This window comes from Dipodomys merriami, unplaced genomic scaffold, assembly GCF_024711535.1.
Source record: "Dipodomys merriami isolate MVZ:Mamm:240054 unplaced genomic scaffold, mDipMer1.0.p SCAF_4, whole genome shotgun sequence".
Classification (NCBI taxonomy): domain Eukaryota; kingdom Metazoa; phylum Chordata; class Mammalia; order Rodentia; family Heteromyidae; genus Dipodomys; species Dipodomys merriami.
The window spans coordinates 77,074,868-77,098,225 of record NW_027205603.1 but is presented as its reverse complement, the minus strand read 5'-3'; the positions used below and the strand labels follow the sequence as shown (position 1 = coordinate 77,098,225).

General features: G+C 38.6%; 1 protein-coding gene across 1 annotated transcript in view; it reads left to right on the top strand.

The window, feature by feature from the left end:
* Nucleotides 1-23,358, top strand: part of Ext1 (exostosin glycosyltransferase 1) — a 275,875-nt gene that overhangs the window by 235,111 nt on the left and 17,406 nt on the right. Inside the window, exons 2-7 of the mRNA XM_069991299.1 lie at nt 5,088-5,181; nt 6,699-6,806; nt 11,579-11,698; nt 18,531-18,663; nt 21,222-21,340; nt 23,045-23,140. Coding sequence (XP_069847400.1) covers nt 5,088-5,181; nt 6,699-6,806; nt 11,579-11,698; nt 18,531-18,663; nt 21,222-21,340; nt 23,045-23,140 — 670 coding nt within the window. The remainder of the gene's footprint in view (nt 1-5,087; nt 5,182-6,698; nt 6,807-11,578; nt 11,699-18,530; nt 18,664-21,221; nt 21,341-23,044; nt 23,141-23,358) is intronic.

The following is a 23,358-nucleotide window of genomic DNA, read 5'->3' as shown; positions in this document are numbered from 1 at the left end:
CCTGTCCCTCTTCCCCGGTTACACTGAATGGCTGCCAGCAAAAATGCATTTCATATGGAGGGAAAGGACTTCAATTATGCATTATTACATAGCCCATTTTAAATGGGGTATATCCCATCCATTATTCAGTGCAACTTTAGGGAGAAAATTATTATGACCATTGAGTGGTACCGGTCTCTAGGTTAAAGTCAGGGTCATGTCATCTTTATTGCATTTTTCTTTGCAGTCATTGGGGAAACTCTTCTACCTTCTGTGTCATTACATAGAGAATGGGGAGCTTAATGCCATCTGAAAAGGCTAACAAAACTATTTATTAATCCAAGCTGGACCGTCTCTCAGATTAGTTGTCTCATTGACTTAGCTCCTTGGCATAGGATAGCTTGTTTATCTTGTACTTGTAGGTCATGTGTGATTATAATGTGATTTACATTTCTAAACCTAAGGAACAGGGGAGAAATAGTCTTCTTTAAAAGATTGCTCTCTCCCACTTAGCCTATCAAATGTGCCTGTCTTTTGCTGCTATACCTAACCAATGGTGGCCATTAATCTGCTCTCTATCCTTATTTTTATCTTATTTCATAAATGTTACATAGTGTTGAGATTGGCTTTTTGACTTGGCATAGTCTCCTTGGGACTGTTGTATGTATGCATCAATAGCTAACTCCTTTTGTGTTTGGCTAAGATGTATTCTAGGCTGTGGATATACCACAGTCCTTGCATCATTCATGCATTGAAGGCCATTTGAGAAGTTTCTAATTTGGGGCTATTATAGACAAAACTGCTATGCACATTGGTGGACAAATTTCTATGCAAATATTTAAGTTTTCATTTCTCTGAGATAAATGTAAGAGTGCAATTGCTGGGTCATATGGTAAGTCCATTTTTAGTTTGAAAAGGACCTGCCAAGCTATTTTTCCAAAGTGGCTGCACCATTTTAAATCTCCCAGCAGTAATATGGGAATAGGTCTGATTTTTCCCACATGATCATCAGCACCCGTTTTCATCTACCCTTTCTTATTATAACCATCTTGGTGAGTGAAAACTTGTTTGAGTTGCATTTTCTCAGTTACTAATGGCTTTGACTCCATGTGTGTATGTGTGGTTATTGGCACTTTGTATGCTTTAAAAAAAAAAAGTCAATTCAAATTCTTAGCCCATTTTTAAAGTGGGTTATCTTTTTTATTGTTGAGTTAGAAGAGTTCTTTATGTGTGCGAAATAGAAGTTCTTTATCAGATTATGATTGGCACATATTTTCTTTACTTAGCTTTTGGAGTCATGAGCCAGGGTTGAACTTGTATAGGTAGAAATCATAACAGGTATAGTGGTAATGGATTGCATGTCACCAGCAATTCTTGCCAAGACTAAAGAGATTTTGTTTTGTTTGGTTTTTTGTCAGTCAGGGCTTAAACTCAGGGCATGGGCTCTGTTCTTAAGCTTTTTCATTCTACCTCTTGGAGCCACAGTGCCACTTCTAGATTTCTAGTGGTTAATTGGAGATAAGAGTCTCACAGACTTACCTGCCAGGGATGGCTTTAAACTGCAGTCCTCAGATCTCAGCCACCTGAGTAGCTAAGATTACAGGTAAGAGCCACCAGTGCTTGGCTAAACAGATTTTTTTGAATGAACATTTTTTCTTTTGTCATTATGCTCTAGGGAAAGTTTTCAAGAAACTTTAAATACATTCTTTAATTTTCTTTTTACTAATTAAGTTATTGCTTTCTGGGGAGAATATGCACAGAGTTCTTCAGTCTTCTGGAAGGCTGTCTACAAGAGGAGTTTTATTCTTAAAGTGTAAATCCCCCTAGGAAATATTATTGCACTTTCTTTCCAGTCACTTAGGAAAACTCTTCTAACTTCTGTGCCATTACCTAGAGAGTTTTCATCTTATTAGTTTGTCAGTCTTCGGAAAATCTTAACAGCTAAAGAAGACCTCTGGACAACAGCTGTAGGAATGAGACCATGTCTGAAGTATTTCTGTTTTTGTTAATTTTTATTATGATTATAAAAGTGCTATGCAGAGAGATTAAAGTTGCATAAGACAGATAAAGAGTGCATTTCTTTTTGGATAGTGTCACCACCCCCTCCCTCACTGTCCCCTGGATTTACATCCCATCCCCATCTGAGATATTTCTTAAAAGAGTGCCTGAATAGCAAAACAGGTTTAAGTATTGAAAAGAGCAACTCAACATGTTGAGTGTTCAGTACTTAACACACAGCCGACCTGGAGGCATGAATGTCACATGTAGATGCTATCATTATACCTTCAGTTAGAACCCACCAGTAATTCATAGGCTCAAAACAAAGGTGGGACGATGGATTGCATGTACTTAGAAGTCTAAGTGGGAACCATTTAGATATATCTTATGTACATACCTGCACATTTCTGATGGTTGTGGAAACCTGAACTAATTTCAAATTGCATTCTTCTTTCTTAGCTAAATATGATAACGTAAAGGCTAATGGCATGTTAAAACTGACTTATTAGGTCATCTAGCCCAACTCGCTTTTATTATTTTGCAGATGAGGAAACAGGCTCAGAAAGTGCCTGAACTTTGCTCATAGTCTTTCAGCTAAGTAGCCTCCCAGCTTGTTCTGGGGTGCACTTCACTGTGAGAATGACTGTAAGTTTCACTTATGTCGCTTTGTTTGCTTCATCAGCAATAAATTCTACTGTACTCCCATTTAAAAGGCAGCCCTTTAGCATAACTGTCATCTGAATGTTTCCCATAACTTTTCTGTCCTTCTTCCTCCAACTGGCAACTTTGAAACTTGTTACAATCCAGAACACTAATAGGGTTTCACATTTTTAGCAGCCTAATGATGAGAATATAGAGCCTTCTGTGCTATCCCTGAGGGGTTTCTATTCTGGGCATCTATTAAATCTTACTGTAGTCTCAAGTATATTCGACCTTTCTATGTTTAAAAAAAAATCAGCCAAAACTTTACACATAACGTTGTGTATGTGTGGATGTGTGTTTCTTTCTTCTCTATCTATTATTAGATAAAGATTCTAACAATGTCAACATTTGAAATTGTAGATACCTGTCAATTTTTCTATGTTTGCTGAAAAAAGAGAAGCCATTACCATCATAATTTAATATTTTCTTTTATTTAACTAAATTTGATCCTTCTGAAAAAAATCTTTTCTACTTTGAAGTCTATTTCGCAGTTTAATTAATGCAGCAAGGCTTTTTTTTTTATTTTACTCTCAATGGATGTAATCTTAATCTATTCACAGTGACCTTTTCTTGTGCAAATTAGTTGTACATGCTTGTTTAAGCAAATGGTCCTTTGCCTGATGTCTCTTCTTAATGATGGGGTTTATAATTGAAAATTGGCTTACTCCCATATGCCTGGTTTGTATGAGAATATAAAAATAGATGTGGACTTTAAAAATATAAACGTATATATCAATATCCAAAAAGAGGGAGAAGGAAGAACCCAGTGCCTTCCGGCTATGATTAAATTAGACTATTAGACTCAGAAAATGCTGGTGACATATGCTACTGTCAAAGTCACACCTGTCTGCTCAGCATTGGAAGCTCTTAAAAAAATGAGAGTGATTTTTATCTTGGCTGTTAGAACCAGAGCCTTCCTAGGACATGCGCCATCTCTAGTTTCCCAAGTTTTCTTCAACTCCTAATGAAGTTGAAACTTCATGTACGAATATTTGTGGCAATCACTTTTAAAGTGACAGTCCTAAAAGAATTAAATTCTTTTTCTTTGTTGTTTTTAAGCTTCACTGGCATAAAGAGACAGATGAGACTCATGTTCTGTTACCTATTTTTTGAAATGCAAAAACACTGTAATAGCATGCAATGACATTTGAATAAACAAAGTAATTATCCCTCTGTATTTCAGTTTCCCTTTCTCCTTACTAATTTTTTTCTCTCTTACCTCTCATCATACGTTTCCCCTTATTTTTCAGGCTAGCCCCCTTCAATCTTGCCACCTTGTTTTCTTCTAAGTCGTGTTGGCCATTCTTATACAGCAGTATTTGTGTGGGGATTGCTGAGTGTTGTTTTTTTTGTTTTGTTTTTGTTTTTGGTTTTGGTTTTTTTTGGGGGTCCAGTCGTGGGGCCTGAACTCTGGGCCTGGGCGCTGTCCCTCAGCTCTTCAGCTCAAGGCTAGCGCTCTACCACTTGAGCCACAGCGCCATTTCCGGCTTTTTTCTTTTTGCTTATGTGGTGCTGAGGAATCGAACCCAGGGCCTCAGGCATGCAAGGCAAGCGCTCTACCACTGAGCCACCTTCCCAGCCCCTGAGTGTTGTTTTTAATGAAATGTTCTTCAGCGTGAAGGAGAAAACAAATATTTTGTGCTTATGATGGAGATTTTCCCCAGTCGTTTTTTAATAGTTTTTAATGGGTTAGATGGTGGAGAACAGGAGCAGTGTAGTTAGTTTTACCTAATGGATGGCACCAGAGAAGAGAGAGAAGATGATAAAGATTTAGGCCTCTAGGACCACCTTTTTCATCAAGATACAAAAGCCTGATTTTGGAAGCATAGTCTAGGAAAGGCAGTTATTACAAGGACCATCAGACTTGTCTTTTGTCTTGGTTTGAACGATGGTTTTCTTCTTTAAGTTGTCATTAAGTCGTTGAACAACAGGGTTTCAATTGAGCTTTGTCAGTTTGTGAGTACAGTGCATCTTGATCAATGCTGCTCCTTTCATCATTCTCCCCATCTCTCCCAGACCCATCCATCCCCTTGACCTATTTCATGCCATTTTCATATGTACACATGGTGGGCAGTTGCCTACTCTTTTTCTCTTCATTTGTCTGTTCCCCCTTCCCTTGACCTCATTCCTCTTTGGTACCAACATAGACTTATCTTTTTTTTCTGTTTTTCTTTCTTTGTCATTCATGGGGCCTGAATTCTGGGCCTGGGCACTGCCTCTCAGCTCTTCAGCTCAAGGCTAGCACCACTTCCAGTATTTTCTGTTTATGCGGTGCTGAGGAATTGAACCCAGGGCCTCATGCATGCAAGGCAAGCACTCTACCACTGAGCCACCTTCCCAGCCCTAGACTTGTCTTTTTATATGCAGTTTACAAAACAAACCCTAAATGATTTGCCCTTTCTTTCTAGGTATGATTATCGGGAAATGCTGCACAATGCCACTTTCTGTCTGGTTCCTCGTGGTCGCAGGCTTGGGTCCTTCAGATTCCTGGAGGCTTTGCAGGTAAGAGGCCCGGAAACTTCCCAGGCTAGAGCTAAGAATTGAAGTCCTACTCCATAGGTGTGACCTTATCACTTCCCCTGAGATAAATAAAGGTGAGATAAGGTTTCCCTTGAGGATTTGAGGGTTTATTTTTTTCCCCTCAAGAAAAGCTGAAACACCTTTGCAAAGGAGGAGGCTAAGGATTGATCCACTGCCTTTTCACGTAACATGATGACCTGTGTGATGAGGAAGGAAGATTCACTGGGAACATGCTTGCAAATAGAAGGCTGATCTGATTGCATATCTGGTCTTCTGGGCTCCTCAGAGGGATACTGCTCTTTCCCTGGAAGCTGATCAGTGAAAATAGAATGTTGCTGGCATACCCCAAAACTAAAATTTAAGTCTCATCCTCCCCATGGTCTTCTGCCATGTTTTTCCTCTAAATTCCCCCCAGGGTGACAGTATTACTTGGCCTTGCTATTCCAAAGTTCTGTAACCTTGAAATCCTGTTCCATCTCTGGAAGCTTGTGTGGGAGTCGATCTGCTTCTCAGTGTCACTGAAGAAGAGCCTTCTCCTGCTGAGACAGTTGCTCACATTACCAGGAATTAGCAACCATCTTCCATTGTGTGGAGGAAAGCAAGATCTCTGTGTCTCCCCTCCTGCCTCCCTGTTCTCGTTTCTTTCCTCCCTTGTGTTCTACACCTTGTCCAAATCCATGCATTTTCTACAGTGTTTCATCATTTTCTGTCCCTACTGGCCTGGCTGCAAATCTGCCTTTCACATCCTCCCACAGAAGAGTTTCCTTCTCTTGAAAGTCTTTTCCAGAACACTCCATGTGTTCGGTGTAGCATGTCATTGCTTGCAGTTTTGGGGGGGCGTTATATGGAGCAAATTGTTCTCTCGTTTTGATTATGAGTTACTTGGAACCAGCGTGTTGTCATTAGCTTATTTATGTGTATTGGCTGTTAGAGCCTGTGCAGATGGTAAATTGGTATGCAGCAGTCCACACAGAGGGGGTGAGGTTCTGGATTAAAAATCTGCAGAGCAAAGAAAGAGGAACATCCTGACATAGTAAAGGCCACAGGTGTTGCATTGGAGGTTTGGGCCCCCTTGTCCTCTTTCTCTGTCGTGACATTGAAGTCTACTTTGCCAGTGGATTTGTGGCACTTTCACAAAACCATTTAGATTCAGGGTTGGTTTTACCTTTGGATCTTGCTGATGAAAGCTTTTGTTGCATCAATAAAACTTCTGCCACAAGGCCAGCTGTTTCCATGGAAGTAAAGTCAGCCAAACTAAGTACTAAAAGAGAAATGGGCGTGAACATTCTAAGGCAAGACTTGTAAGTTGTAAAAGTTTGTCTAGATATATGCAATCTTGTATGTCTCGATAATTCCTAAGGTGACTGACTTACTTTCTGGCCTGAGCAGTCCATGCAACACATGCGATATTCTGGTAATTGAATTCATACTGATTTTCCCACCCAGACTGGGCTCGTTTCTGCTGTCTCCCCACACTCATGAGGCCCTTCTTTGCCCAGGCTGCCTGTGTCCCTGTGATGCTCAGCAATGGATGGGAGTTGCCATTCTCTGAAGTGATTAATTGGAACCAAGCTGCCGTCATTGGCGATGAGAGATTGTTATTACAGGTAAGGAAGGGACTGCGGCCTTCAAGGGAACAGCAGATTATTACTGCCCCCGTCCAAACTTTCAAAGAAGATGAATCCAAAAGGTCAGCGCTGTAAAAGAAATTATATCGGGAGAAAATTGCCTGTGTCATGGCGAATATGAAGTCATTTAATATGATCTTGTTCCCTTTCCAACACAAAATCTACCCAGGTCCATAGCATATCTTCTGAAAAGCCAAAGTTCCAAGTAAAGAACATGAATTATATGGAGCACCAGTAACTCACCCATGTAATCCTAACTTAGCAAGAATCTGAGATCTGAGAAACCAGGTTTAAAACCAGTTCAAGCCAATTAACCAGCAAAAAGCAAGAAATGGAGCTGTGGCTCGTGTAGAAGAACGCCAGCTTTGAGCAAATAAAGCTTAAGGGACAGCATCCAGGCCTTGAGTTCAAGCCTAGTATGAAAGCAAAAATGAACAAACAAAACCAGAGGAATATGAACTTTGATGGAGAGAAGAGATGGATCTCCATTCCCTCAAGACCAGAATTTTTATGAACAATACACTTGGCCACTTTAGATTCACTTTATATCCACTTCAGATTAGTTTTCAGAAAGCAACTTCTTTAGGATTGGTACTTATGCTTAGTGTTGTCATTTCTTGACTAATCTTGCTATTGTTCCCTTTGGGGGGAATAAAGATCCCTAATAAAAGTTGGAACTGCCCAAGGCAGAGGGATACAATATGCACAGAGAAGGAAAGTCAGTGAGGATTTCTAGAGCAATAATGTTTGAGGTTCACCAGAAATTGCCACATTCTTTTCTCTAAAAATGATAGGATAATGTTTCCTCTTATGACATTGTATACTTTTATCTTTAAACCACCACAAGTATTTATAGATTGACTATCTTTTAATATCTTTGCATTTTTAAAAATCATTTTTGATATCCAGAAAATTGAGTTTCAGATTCTGTTATTGAATCACTGTTGTACCACTCCACTAGTGGGATGGTGTAATAATGTGGTCCTCTTCCAGAAGTAACCGTGAAATACCTGTAACTTAAGAGGAAAGTAGACTAAGCAGTCTCAAATGGCCACAGCTCTTGAATCATTGCCTTTGTCTTATCTGTTCTACCATCTTGGGAGTAACTGGACCTAGAAGGTCCAGAAGTCACCAAGAAGGAAAATGTTATCGGGAAATGGAACATGTTTTTGTAGGTGTTCGCTGAGAAAGGAGTTGCGTGAACAGGGTCATATTATGGCAATGACTTCCTTAATAATTTATTGCAGACAAACTGACTGATATATATATGGTTCTTTTCCTTTTTTTTCTTTTTTAATGCCAGTCATGGGCCTTGAACTCTGGGCCTTGGTGCTGTCACTGAGCTTCTTTTGCTTAAGGCAAGTGCTTTACCACTTGAACCACAGTGCCAATTCTAGCTTTTTTGAGTAGTTTATTGGAGATAAGAATATGATGGACTTTCCTGCCTGGTCTGGCTTTGAGCCACAATCCTCAGATCTCAGCCTCCTCAGGAGCTAGGATTATAGGTCTGAGCCACCAGTGCCTGGCTCCAGTCTTTAAACAGTACATGCTCATAGAAGAAAATGGGGGAAGTAAAGGAAATTAGAAATACTAGCCATAATTCTCTTCATGAACGTGAACATGGAGTTTGTTTTGGGCATGGTAAATATTCCAGAAAACTTAAATTGTAAAATATTTACCATTTATCAAAGCTAATGGGCATTTTACCCGTTAAAGCAACTTTGTAACTTAACTCTGAAGATTCCGTCCATGCTAAACTTACTGGTATTTTTCCTTCCAGTCTGCAGTCTGTCTGCACAGCTGCCTCCATATTGAGCAGCAACAGTACTGTCATTAACAATGGTTTTAAAGAGTTGGCACCAAGCCCGAATGTGTGCTCTGGGAAATGTTTTTGTTATGTTACAATTTTTCATTTCCTGTTTTAGAACAGCTCGGATGTTTTTATTTGCATATATTCTTGTCATCCTGTCACCTGAGAGCGAGCGTACTCTGGTTTTCCTATATCTATTTTGGTAGATCCTATTAGTTTTGTTACCATACATGACCTTTTATTAAGACTTCATTGAGTTCTTCAACTTTCAAAACAACCTAACCAAATTGGAATTAATTTATCACTTTCCCTTACCTGTCTCTTAAGACAGGCAGATTAATAACCAATAGCCAAACACCATTAAAACTTGGAACTGTGTCTTTTCAATCCATTGAAATTGTCTTCCAGAGCACCTGTCAGAGTACTGTCAGACACCTGTATCAAATGCACAGGTTACAGTAGAACACAATGAATGGAGATATAAGATCAAGTTATGAGATGAGATAGTATTGGTGGCTGAATTGGTGAGATTCATTTTCCTCTCTTAGAGCCACAACAGACTCAGTTCTCCGGAGACCACACAGCAATGATAGCTTGAGGCATTTTCCTAATGGATTGCTTTCTCATGACCAGGAGAAAACAGCGATGCCAGCCTATCTGACTCTTAGAAAATGCCATTGACATTTAAAACAGGATATAATTATGAAAATTGAGAGGATGCGTTTTTTTCTTTCTAATTTTCCCTTGGCAGACTAGGTAATTTTCTCAGTGAGTAAATAAAAATAAATTTCTTTTGACTTATCAAGGACCTATTATATAAATGGTTATTTTACCTTCTCCAAGGACATTTCATTTGCACCTGACCTTGAACTCTAATTTCAGGCTAATGTCTTTCTGGCAGAGTTGGGATTTTTTTTTTTTTTGCCTTTAACCTGCTGCCCCAATTTTTTTTGGAAAGGGGCAGATTGTAAATCCAAGTCCACACTTTGTGGCACAGATATAGTAAGTAGTTTTGGATATTCCCTAAGCAAGTAACTGTTTTCTTCTGTTCTTATTGTGAAACAGTTTCATTATTCCTCCTACAGGGAGTCTTGAATCAAGCAGTATGCTACCATCTCTTTCCTCTCTAGTGGAAACTTAGGTATATTCTTAGTCAAATGTCATAGATAGCTTTCCTATTAGTGCACCTAACAGAGCATTTCTCCTTCGGCCTCCGCTCGTGTCTGTCTGATTAGTCATGCATTTGAGAGGCAAGCATGCAGAAAGAGGTGAGCACAAAAGGGCAGTTGCTAATCACAAGGAATCTCCTCCAAGAACATAGACTCCATAAACCAAACTGACCTCAAACTGTGAAATTCAGGAGCAAGCCTGAAAAATTTACCAAGAAACCCTAGAAGTATATTTTAGAGCTCAGACGCAAGCACATTGACATGCAGACATTAAGCAACAAGCCTAAACTCTGGACAGAATCAGTTGGTACAACTTTGAATAATATTACTCTAAGATCAATAATGGTAATAGAGTAATAATAAGTCCTAGCAACCAAATTTCCTATGTTTTAGGCACTGCATGTTGTGAAGTACTTACATAATCTTCATTACAACTTGTTGATGCTAGTTTATGCAATTTTATCAGCAAGGAAATGGAGTCTGAGAGAGAAAACTCATCCAGGAAAATGGTGGAGTCAAGAATCCTATCTTGGTCTGTGTGACTCCAGTGCCCCTTTACTGAACTACTAAGCCACACAACTATTAAAAACTGATAGTCCACGACAAACATGTTCTACATACACACTGGAATTTAATTCATCCATAAAGAAGAACCAAGTTATGACTTGGCAGGAAAATAGATGGAATTAGAGATCATTACGTTAAGCAAAATAAGCCAGACTCAGAGAGAAAAGACTGTGTGTTCTTTCTTGCATGAGGAAATAAAAAAGACTATAAAGAAGAGGAAAGGAGCTAGTGGACGGGAAAGTAAGAAAGGACACTGCACTGATGAATATGATCAATGTATATTATATGAAAATGTCATGATAAAGACCATTAAAATGTACAAAAGAAAAAAGTTAAACAAATACAAAGTAAAGTTATCCTGATGGTGCTTTTTAAGAGAACTACTGTGAAAAAAAATCTATTCTTCTAACCTTAAAATGTGTAGCTGAATGTAAGATCTTTTTTCTAAATTGTATAACATGATATCGAGCAGTATATGACTAAAAATACACCCATGTTGGAGAAGTCCAGTTAGACTGGGCTAAAGGCTAGAGCCAGAGAGAGCAATCTAGAGAATGCAAATACTCAGAGGAAAGGATGCATACATAGAAACAACTAACCCTAGTTTTGAGTTGGATAGAGAGGCTCAGCAATAAGTCACTGAATAAAAGTCATTTTTATTTACTTATTTTTGTTGGTCGTTGGGCTGAACTCTGGGCCTGGGCGCAGCTCAAGGCTAGCATTCTACCACTTGAACCACAGCACCATTTAAAAGTCCTTTTATGGATGTTCACAGTTCTAAGGATAGCAGATCTTAGAACTGCTTGGAGAATCAAGTCCTTTGGCCTTTCCCCAAGGCCCGTAACTATTCATCTGCAAAATTGGATTGTCCATGTGCAGGGCTGAGGATATCTGAGACTCTGAGAAGAGGAAACAACATTGTAAGTAGAGGAATACCTTAAGCCATCAACATGGCTGCTACTAAATTTTAGAAGTGAATGCATAAGTTTCATTCATTAAAAACTCTGGGGCAGATTCACTGGATGAGCTGTTTATACTGACATTTCTTGGGGGCATTTCTACTAAGTGCTTGGTGAATTTTAGTTGCTCTATATGCTAGAAGCTGAATATTATGAAAAATGAAAATATAACACAGTGGGTTGTTTTGACCAAACACATCCCTTTGTCACACAATTATAATTACTATGTGTCACCTTATGTTACAGATTCCTTCTACAATCAGGTCTATTCATCAGGATAAAATCCTAGCACTTAGACAGCAGACACAATTCTTGTGGGAGGCTTATTTTTCTTCAGTTGAGAAGATTGTATTAACTACACTAGAGGTAAGTGCTGCTTGGCTCATAATCATGAGAGTAATGTAGTCCTTTCTTTACTTCACTTGTCATGTGCTTCTGGTCCGTTAAGATAAAACTAAATTTTCTGTTCTTGGTTATATCAGCTAGCCCCTTTGCCCATGCTCAGTCAGATTTCCTTATCCCTGCCAAACTCCAAGAGCAAGACTGACAAAGGGAGAACTTATGTCCCTGGACCCAGAGGTTGACTTTATCTGACATCATTTAAGGGACATATGGATAATAACTGTCTTCCTGTCATTCACATTCAATGATATCCTTTGAAGACATAATTCTGCAGCTCATTCCACAAAAAGATAATGACAAAGTAAGGGGAAAAAATCATGTATCAATCAAAAATTATGAAAATTATTGGATACTGTAGGCTGATGCTTTAAGGCACAGAAAAAAAAAATTTTAGGACCTATGCAGTCCAACCAGCAGCATCCTTGTTGCAAGGAGATATAAAAAGGAAATTAGAACTGCACCCATCCGTACAGAAAGTGTTAAGTTGTGTACATTAAAAAATGTTTAATATCAAACATGTTGCTCCTTTCCCCTTGGTTTATTGTATAGCTTTCTATTTTAAATAGTCTTTTCATCTGTAGCTTCTCCATTTAGTACATTTGAGAAAAAAAATACTTTGACCTATAATTTTTAAAATAGATTGTTGTCTATCCCAATGCATTTGGTAAATTTTTTGCACAGTGATTTACATGCTTCTTCCATGTATCATTGGTTGTTTTTCTGGCCTTTTTAATACGATCAGGTTCATTTCCATTTCTAAAATACTCCAATCATATTTTAATTTCTTTCACTTTAAAATACCATACTGTTTACTATCCATGGTCTATGTGTTTCTAATTGTTGATTTTTTCATAGATAACTATACAATGCAAGCAGATGCTTATGTATGTAATGACTTCCTGTATGTATCTTAGTTCATTTCTCTGCTTAAGTTTTTGTTGTTTTGCCAGTACTGATGCTTGTTCCTTGGCTTTTTTTCTCTCAGTCAGCACTCTTACTACTTGAGCTATAGCTTCACTTCTAGCTTTTTGCTGGTTAATTGGAGATAAGAGGCTCACTGACATTTCTTTTCTTTCCCAGGATGGCTTTGAACCATGATCTTTAGATTTCAGCCTCCTGAGTAGGTAGAACTGTAGGTGTGAGCCACTAGCAAATGACTCTGCCTCTTTCATTAAAACAGAATTCCTAAAGTGAAATTACTGACCCAAAGATTTTATAGGTATTTCTAAGGCCCATAATAGGTTTTGCAAACTCGTTCTTCACAACCATTATACCTAGACTCTCCCAGACTGTCTGAGGGAGATTCTCTGACTATATTAGTCTTAGGGAATCATAATTAAAACATACACATATACAGCTTTGCTAATTTGCCAGATAAAAGATACTGTCTATTAAGTATATAAGTTTTTCAGTTTGGTTGACTAGGTAAATCCAGCTTTTAGCCTGTTAAGCTGAAATGTTCAATAGTTAGATATGTTATTTCCTCAACTAGAATCTTCAGTTTTCATTTCTGAGCCTGGAAAGCCTTCATCCCTTTGGATTTAAGCTATGCAATTCTTTGGCAACACAGTTGTTTTTAAAACACTGAAAACCATATACTTCATTGAAATTTATAGTAGCTGTCAAATCTTTTTATATTGTTCCAAGATTGGATTGTAACAATTTGACCTCTCAACCAGATTGCAGGAAAGATACCATTTACTTTCCTATCTTAATTCAGAGCTCAGATTACCCTACAATGCAACATAAGGAGAAAAGCAGGGAAAATACCAGGAAATGCCAGCCTCATACACAAATAACGCCAGCAAATCCAAAAGCATAATTTAAGTATCATATATCAGAAATATCCACTTGGCTTAGGACTTGAACAGTGTAAATCATCAGAAGGGTGGTAGAAATCCTAAAATATGAGAATAATTCAAAGTTAACTTCAGATAATATAGATTTGAGGATTTATTTTATTTATTTTTTTGGCGGGGGAGGGTCAGTCATGGGACTTAAACTCAGGGCCTGGGCACCAGCCTTGAGCAGTTTTTGCTCAAGGTTAGCACTCTACCACTTTGAGCCACAGCACCACTTCCAGTTTTCTGGTCGTTAATTGGAGATAAGAGTCTTACAGACTTTCCTGCCCAGAATGGCTTTGAACCACAATCCTCAGATCTCAAGTCTCCTGAGTTGCTGGGATTATAGGCATGAGCCACCAGCATCTGGCTTGAGAATTCTTTATTCAAGATGATCTATATTCAGATTCTAGAACTCTAGGTCCTTCCTTCCTTCCTCCCTTCTTTCTTTCCTATACATACACATATACATATATACACATACATATAAATGTATGTATAGGTATATGTGCATACCTGTGCGCCTGTGTATATATGTGTATACACACACACACACACACACACACACACACACACACACACACACACACACACACACACACACACACACACACACACACACACACACACACACACACACACACACACACACACACACACACACACACACACACACCAGCCAGCCCATAGGGATGAGATTGGATTGTTGAGTCTTTGGATAACAGAAGCCCTAGAGTTGCAGGCAGTGCTTAGATACAGTTGGAAACAGCCCTCATCTGATCAAGTCATTGGTACTTTTTCATTGTGCAGGACTCTATCATGCTGAGGATTCTGTTTGTTTTTTCAAGTCTGAGTGAAGTTTCCTAATGTTACCTCTTGATTGAATCAGAGCTAAACTCTTTGGACTCAGATATTGTTACCCATTAGAAATCATAAAAGACAGTGTTCCTCCACGGAGTACTGCCACTAAGGACTGAGCCATAGGAACTCAGAACAACGATGAGCAAAATGAAAGTATATTAAAAATGTAATAATACAGGAGAAACACAATACACTGTTTGAAAAAGGGGTCAGGATGGAGAGGAGAAGGGTTACAGGAATATAGGAGAAGGGGTGAATTTGTTCAGAGTGCTCTGCATGCATCTATGGAATGGACACAATGAAACCCCATTGTGCTATTGGTGAATGTTAATAAAAATTACAGTAATACAGGAAAATAGCCAGTAGTATCTGGGAAAGCACATTTTTAGAGGAGTTCAATGATGTTTTTCCCCATTTTCCTCTTCAGTTATCTGACTATATATTTCAAACCATTGCATTTTTATGCTATTATGTCATGTTCTTTTTAAATCAATGAGATAATGGAAATAGAAGATTGTTTTGGCTTTGAGCAAGGTGGCCTATGGTGGCACTGTTTATGTTAGGCAATATCCATTTATTGAAAAGACTGAGTCAGTACTACATTAAATGGCCGATTCCCTGCTGTTCTGATAAAGAATAAGACACATAAAAAGAAATAATAAGGCATCTGTCATTCTTTCCTTTTAATTCATATTAATAACTGGTATCTTCATCAAGGAAAATGAAAAAAAATCTTATATATGCACATATTTACATGTTTGTTTGTATGTATTGATTTTCTTTTTCTTTTTTTTTTTTTTAATTGTCACTCATGGGTATTGAACTCTGGGCCTGGGCACTGTCCCTCAGCTCTTCAGCTCAAGGCTAGCTAGTACTCTACCACTTGAGCCACAGCACCACTTCTGGTTTTCTGGTGGTTTATTGGCAATAAAGCCTCGTCTGGCTTTGAACCGTGATCCTCAGATCTCAGCCTCCTGAGATTACAGGCATGAGCCACCGGCACCCAGCCTGTACTGATTTTCTTTATAGCCAAAGAAATCTGACCCACAAGCAATAAGTGCCTTGAGGCTTCTCAGTACTGCCCAATATAGCAGTGATAATTAGGCAACAGAAAAGATGATGTTTCAATATGGTAAACTGAGATTGTATTCTTTCAAGTTTTTATAAGCCACTTAGATAGATGCTTGACTGTACATGTGCATATCTCTAACAGTGTACACACCCGTTGTCAAAGCTCTAAAGAATCAGTCTTAAATGTAGGGAAAAAATGTGCTCAAAAATATGTTTATTTCTTTCCGTGGCAAAGATTGTTGGTCGTTTAGATAAGTAAATCATGAATACTAGGAAAATACCTATAAGAGACAAGATCTATTGTATCACAGCTGTGTAAAAATAGGAAAATATATCAAAATTCAATGTAGGGATGAAAATTCTCTTAAAGGCAAGTGTAAAAATGTAGGCAGCTAGTGTTAAATTCTGAGCGGTTATTATAATTAATGTGCTACTGTGTTTTATTACAAATGAAAGTAAGCCATAAAAGTGGCAAATTGCCTGGCCAAGGTTAAGTTCAACGTTTGTTATTGCTTTCATACCTGGACTGGTACCATTTTGTCAAGATCCATTTGAAGGGAGTATAAAATTCTTACTAATATTTCATAAGAATATCGTAACTGATTATCTTAGATAGTCTGGACAGTGTAAAGCATAACATCAACATTCAGAATGAATGGTGACTCACTTTGTATCATCTGAGTTTATGTCATTTGTTGGTAGGTTGAATTTACAGTGTCATCTATTGCCAATTTATTCTGTGTCTTGATATCCAAGCTTATTTCATTGACCACCTTCTGAGAGTACATGAATTTAGGGGAAAGGGGGAAGGCAGTGAAGGGTTTAAATGAAGAGCTGTAAAGGGAAATAAACAGACAGTAGATCTGCAGAATACACATAATAATAAAAATACCAGAATAAATGTTGTATGAAGTGGAATTGCTTGCATATAGAAACCCCTCACAATTATGATGATTTTTCTCACAATGGCTACAGCATTGTAAGTCATCCCTTTCCTACCACAGAGTAAACATTAGTATTTATTTGGATTCCTAAGATCTTTATCAAATTAGAAAGCTCTGTGTAGCCATATTTAGCAATTGTGTCAAGCACCAGGAGCTCATACCTATAATCTTAGCTACTCGGGATAATGAGATTTTAAGATCGGGGTTCAAAACCAGCCATGCCAGGAAAGTCCATGAAGTTCTTCTCTTCAATTAACCACCCAAAAGCCAGAAGTGGAGGTATACCTCAACTGGTAGGAAGCCCACCTTGAGCAGACAGACTAAGATAGCTAACAGAGCCCGAGTTCATGCCCCAGGATCAGCATAAAATAATGATCAGTTTTGATCTGAGTGAAAGATTAAATGCACAAATCAAGAAACTATTTGTGTTCTAAGTTTCTTTTCTGTTTGTTTCCTTCTCTCTCATCAAGAAAATAACATGATAAAATATAAATATAATATAGCTTAGTTTATTACTTGTCAAGTCTTCATAGGATAAATATGTTAATAACCTAGCAAATAATAAAACTCTCTCTAAAATAGTTTTTACTTAAAATTGCTTTGCATTAAATGGGTTCCTGTAAAATGGTGATTTAGGTCTCCCAACTCTTAAGACTTAAATCAGTGTGTGTGTGTGTGTGTGTGTGTGTGTGTGTGTGTGTGTGTGTGTGTGTGTGTGTGTCTGTGTGTGTCTGTGTGTGTCTGTGTGTGTCTGTGTGTGTCTGTGTGTGTCTGTGTGTGTGTCTGTGTCTGTGTGTCTGTGTGTCTGTGTTTGGGTCTGAGAGTTGAACTTGGCCTCCTGCATTTTAAACGCCCATTCCATTGCTGAACCAGGATTTTACATTTTTTTAAAAAATTGCTTGAAACATAAAATTTTGTATCAAGTTAATTATTTGTCAAATCATATCTTAATGAGTGGATGGTACAATTACAAGAGTGTGAAAGTCACAGAGAGAAAGCCCTAAAGTGGACTAATCACATTCAACTGACAAATGATTCAGGATGGGAGAATATTTGGCTCTAACTGTAGAATTTAATGATCTGCTAGGTCCCAAATCCAACGAAACTAATGAACTAGCTTGGCGATTATTATTCTTCGTGTGCCATGATTCTTGTCCTCTTAGGTAGGATATTTTGAGCAATTTAGAAAGTCACTACATTTTGAGGTCAAACTACTGAAGATCATTAGCTAGCCTATAACCAAAGTTCCCTTTGGTTTCTGAAATATGACAAGCAAATAAATCTACATTCTGATTTAAAGAAACAGGTCAAAACCTAAGCCCCAGTGAACACTGAACATGGCTTCTGTTTGCTTTCAGTTCAGTCTCTGTGTAATCTACAGAAATCTTGTTTATGTTACCTAGGGTCCATATATAGATGCTCAACCATTAAAGGCAGATTATGTGCTCCACATGGTTTACCTGGAAACAAGTATGGACTCGTTCTTTCAGAAAAAAAAGGAAGGGAAAAGGGAGGGGAGTGAAGGATTTAAATGAAAAGCTGCAAGGGAAATGGATTGTGCATCTGAAAATTACAAGTAGAATAAATAACCAGAATAAATGTTCTACAAAGTAGAAGTATTTTCCATGTACAACCTCCTCATAACCGTGATTGTTTTCTCTTAACTAAAGCATTGTAAGTCATCCCTCTTATACCCCAGAGTAAACATCAGTAAACAGTGGATTAGTTATAAAATTAAGTATCATCATATATAAAATGAAGTTAGCAGAGCTGTCCCTAATTCTCTTTCACAGTGCCATTGCTCTATCCTCTGATAAAGAAACAGTGAATTTTGGAGAAAGGAAAATGAGCTGGGAATATAGAATGTAAGTAGGAAACTAGGTTAGCCATCTCTTTCTTCTGTTTTCCACTGCTTGTCATTTCTTTGTCTTGCAGACATTTGGAGAATTAGGATTAGGCTGTGTAGTCAATACTTTGAATACCATTGTCCCTCAATTTGCGTTTATTTGGATTAATTTGATATTTCCTAAGTAGCATCAAGGTCTAATCCTCACTTTGTGCCCTGTTTTAATGTTGCAGATTATTCAGGACAGAATATTCAAGCACATATCACGTAACAGTTTAATATGGAACCAACATCCTGGAGGATTGTTTGTCCTACCACAGTATTCATCTTATCTGGGAGATTTTCCTTACTACTATGCTAATTTAGGTAAGTGAATTCCTCCAGGAGATCTGCCTTTGTTTAATTCCCAAATGTCATCCAGAACTAATAACCTCAATTCTGCTATTCTTAATGGTGTCTTCCCAACGGTCTTCATTGGAGATTGCCTTCTAAGCCTTATAAATGATATGTCATATCAACAATTACAAAAACAGCCAAGCGGATTAGGTAAGTAGGTAGGTAGGGAGGGAGGTAGGTAGGTAGGTAGGTAGGTAGATAGATAGATAGATAGATAGATAGATAGATAGATAGATAGATAGATAGATAGATAGATAGATAGATAGATAGATAGATAGATAGATAGAGATACTTTTCCTATATAACCAGCTACCCGTTAAATTTAGTAAAGCTATTTCTTGTTGGGAAATAGGCTCCCCAAATTATGGATCATTTTGAAGATAACAATAGATTAACTATATATAAACTTACGTCTCATCGTATATAAAATGAGCTTGAAAGAGCTCTCCCTAATTTTTTTTTTCACAATCCCACAAACTACTGTCATCCACTAAAGAAAAGCTGAATTAATAATGAGAAAGGAGAAGGAAATAAGAACATACAAGGGCAAATTTATTCATTCTTTCAACATTTATTACATCCCTCTCCTGTGCTATGCTAATGCACAGCCAGGTATTAGAAATAAAAGGTCATATTTGCTGCAATCTCTGCTCTCAAGCAGCTTTTAATCTAGTCACAGTGGGGAAAGGAGGTGGCCAGAGGGATGCGGCTCTAAAGAAGCCACTGTCATTGCCATAGACACTGATGTCGTTGGGGCCCCAGCTCCTCTTATGTTTGTGACATCTTTGGGTATTTCACCTCAACAGTTTTAAACTTGAGAAATCATGAAACAATAAAGCATTTTTCCAAGTTGATGTGATAAAAAGACTCAGACTTTTCCCCTTCATGCTATTGTTCTCCAAACCAGTCTCTTTCTTTTAAAGTGGTACATGTTTACCTTGAAACCCAGAAGGTGAAACTGAAAAAAAAAAAGTCATAGTGTCAAGTGCTCAGTAATGACAAGAACTCCTTAATCTGAACCAAGAACATTGGGGCAACCCTATCAGATCAGCAGGCCAGATTGGGAAATGTAGAATCTCAGCACTGCTTATTTGGAATTTAGTGCTAGTCCAGTGGTTAAGAACTTCCATGTATTTTTTTGATAGAGTGTTGTGATCTTCCCTTGGAGATTGCCTGCTAGAATTGCATCAGTGGTGCTAATACAGGAAACCTAAAGTAGGGACTTATTTTCCCTGTAAAAGAGGCAATTTCTCAGTCATGGTTATTCTTGTTAATTGAGGATGTATCCAGAAATTGGAGACCTTAGCTTCTTTCATAGGTACGGTTACAATGCTAGTTCAATATTGTCATTTCCTCTACAAAGAATTTGCATAATCCTTCTACGTGAAGAGTCCTGTTGTAACCTTTACCCTATAGATGTCCCATGACATCAAGTTGAATGTCCCTGCCCTCTGAAGTTCACATCTACATTACTAAAGTGCCATATATAAGTGAGTCTAAACTATTGGCATTCTAAAAGCCTCTTAACCTGTTTCTGATCTCTTAGTGCATTTTATGGGAAGACTCACAAGCCACACCTCACTCCTGTGTCTGGTGGCCATGGCTGTTTGGCATGTTTATCATCCTTTAGTACTCAAGGCTTCAGAGCTGTGATGCACAGGTGTCAGCATCACATACTTTTTGTCCTAGCTGAATCATGGATATGTATGGAAGGCATGCTTCGAGTATGGAGGCTTCCTTCCCATGACGATGAAGCTGATAACAGCTAATTCATACTGAGCACTTATTTGCTACGTCCTATTCTGAGTGCTCTTTATACATCAGGTTGTTTGGTTCTCACTGTAACCCCATTAATTTAGACATGTGACTAGTGGCCATATTTTAGAGCTGTGAAGACAGAGAGGGTTAAATAATCTTCTCCAAACTGGTAAACCAAGATTCCATTGTAGGCAGATTCTAAATGCTGTTCTTTTAGTCTTTCCACTTGCTAGCTGTCATTTGAAATATTATTAAGTAGACAAAAATCGCTTACTTGAATGGTTAGGAAGCAGATACATGCAAATACTTTGGAAGAGAGAGCATATTTATGTAAGTCCATAATAAGGTTCGTGTGTGTGTGTGTGTGTGTGTGTGTGTGTGTGTGTGTGTGTGTGTGTGTGTGTGTGTGTGTGTGTGTGTGTGTGTGTGTGTGTGTGTGTGTGTGTGTGTGTGTGTGTGTGCGCGCTTAGACATTAGTTTCCTAAGAAGCTCACCAGAGTTCAAAGCAGTATCACCAAGGGAGGGGAAAGCCATCAAAGAACCTGGAAGTGGACATTGATCTCTAAATGGCTGAGGTGTAGGCTGAGGCAATAGCTAAGTAGCGGCTTTTCTGTCCTCTTGTTTCTGTCCTGTCAGGACATAAGAAGCAAAGGAAAAATATGCTAGGAGGGAACATTAGTTCCAGGGTGAAGCAATGGAGCAAGAAGGAGTAATTTTCTAAGTCTTGTTTTGCAGTGCTCCATTAGGCTCCTCTCTCCTTTCCATTTCAGGTTTAAAGCCCCCTTCCAAATTCACTGCAGTCATCCACGCAGTGACCCCCCTGGTTTCTCAGTCCCAGCCAGTGTTGAAGCTTCTGGTGGCTGCAGCCAAGTCCCAGTACTGTGCCCAGGTGAGTTCACGTGTCACCTTCAGCAGCTCAGAGAATCCTTGCTCCTTACCTGGCTCCCTCCTGGGTCCCCAGGACTCATTGAGCCATCCCAGCATCCTAGCCCTGTTACTCCCTTTCCATTTGCCATCCCTCATTCCTCCCTTCTCATCAACTTAGAGCCTCTCAGAAGTGGAACTGGCTCAGGTACAGATGGATTACAGAAAGACTGAACTGGTGCAAGTTTCTCTCTCTCTCTCTCTCTCTCTCTCTCTCTCTCTCTCTCTCTCTCTCTCTCTCTCTCTCTCTCTCTCTCTCTCTCTCTCTCACACACACACACACACACACACACACACACACAAATACACATACACACATGCAAGTACAGAGACTAGGGTGTGTTTGCTTACACCTGTACCTCTCGTCCCAGCTCTTCAGGAAGTAGAAACAGGAGGACTGACTGCATTCTGAGGCCAGCCAGGCAAAATCAGCAGAAGAGTACATCATTAAAAAAACAACTAAAACCAAGTAGTAGAGCACTTGACTAGCAGGTTCAACCCACATTACCAGATAAAGAAACATTTAAGCAAAAGATACATTAAAGTAATTTCAGAAAGTCTGCCAGGAGGACCCAGACTTGCTACACCTTCTGGTTTTCTATCCATTTTCTAACCATGGCTGATAGCATCAAGAGGAAAATCTAACATCTCTGGTGACAATATTTTTCCAAATCAATTCTCTAACAATGGTGCTTCATATTTGTGAATTAGTGTCCCTAAGAAGGTTTGCAGTTGAGGAAGGAATCAGATGATGTTGAACAGTGTGTTTTTTTCTAACTAAATGCCTTTATTGGGAATTATAAAGTCATAAAAATCAGCAGGCATTTTGGAATATCCAACACATGAGCTCATCCCACTTATAGCTCTGATCCTTTTATTCCACCCACATTGCCTGGTGTAGCACAAGCTCTAGCAGATGTTCACATGTTTAGTATACATTTTCATTTAACTTGATCAGAGTTGCTATCTCACTCCTCATCTTAAGATATCAGAATTTAGGAAACCACACCATTAAGCTCCAGCAACCTTAAAATTACTTCTTTTCTCCACCAGCTTTTCCCTGTCCCGTAGGCCCAGATTTTTAGATTGTGCTTTCTGTTCTGATTCTCTGCTTGTTGAAGTGGTGAGGTTCTGAAGATTGTGTGGTAACAAGGTGGGAAAAGAAAGAATAATAGAAGGAATGAATATAACTAAAGCATATTATTTATATATGTGGCAATGCCACAGTGAACCTCCTTCCCATATTATACAATTAATATGCACTAATGAAAATGCACAAGGGATCTGATGTGTTATTACATGCCTATTATTATCCTAGCTACTCAGGAGGCATAGATAAGGAAGATGGGAATTCAAGGCCAGTCCCTGCAAATGTTGAGATTGCATCTCAACAAATGAGCTGGCTAGGATGGTACATGTCTCTGGTCTCAGACATGCAGGAGATATAGATAGGAGGATCTTGATCTGAGACCATCCTTGGACAAAGACAAGAAATTGTATAGGAAGAATAACTAAAGCAAAAAAGGGCTGCAATATATATAATTTTTATGTTCTTTCAAAAACAGCAGCCCCCCCCATTATGCATGTTTCTCAGAACAGCAAGAAGAACCTTAAAGTTCAAGACTGACAGCACCTAAACTAGCCATCTAATTATTCCTGTGCCTTTCAGATCATAGTTCTATGGAATTGTGACAAGCCCCTACCAGCCAAACACCGCTGGCCTGCCACTGCTGTGCCTGTCATCGTCATTGAAGGAGAAAGCAAGGTAGGACTCGGAAAGCACCTAAATAGAGAGCCTCTATGGAATCTTCATTTCTCTGAGACATTTTGCTCTTGGCTCTAGAAGTCTTCCTCCTGTGTAGGAGAATTACTAGGCCCAGATTAAATCATCTAATACTACATTGATCTCAGAAAGTCCTTAGCTTTGACAGTCATGTGCTCTTAATCAGCAAAACCTGGGTTGTTAATACGAACCCTTTGGAG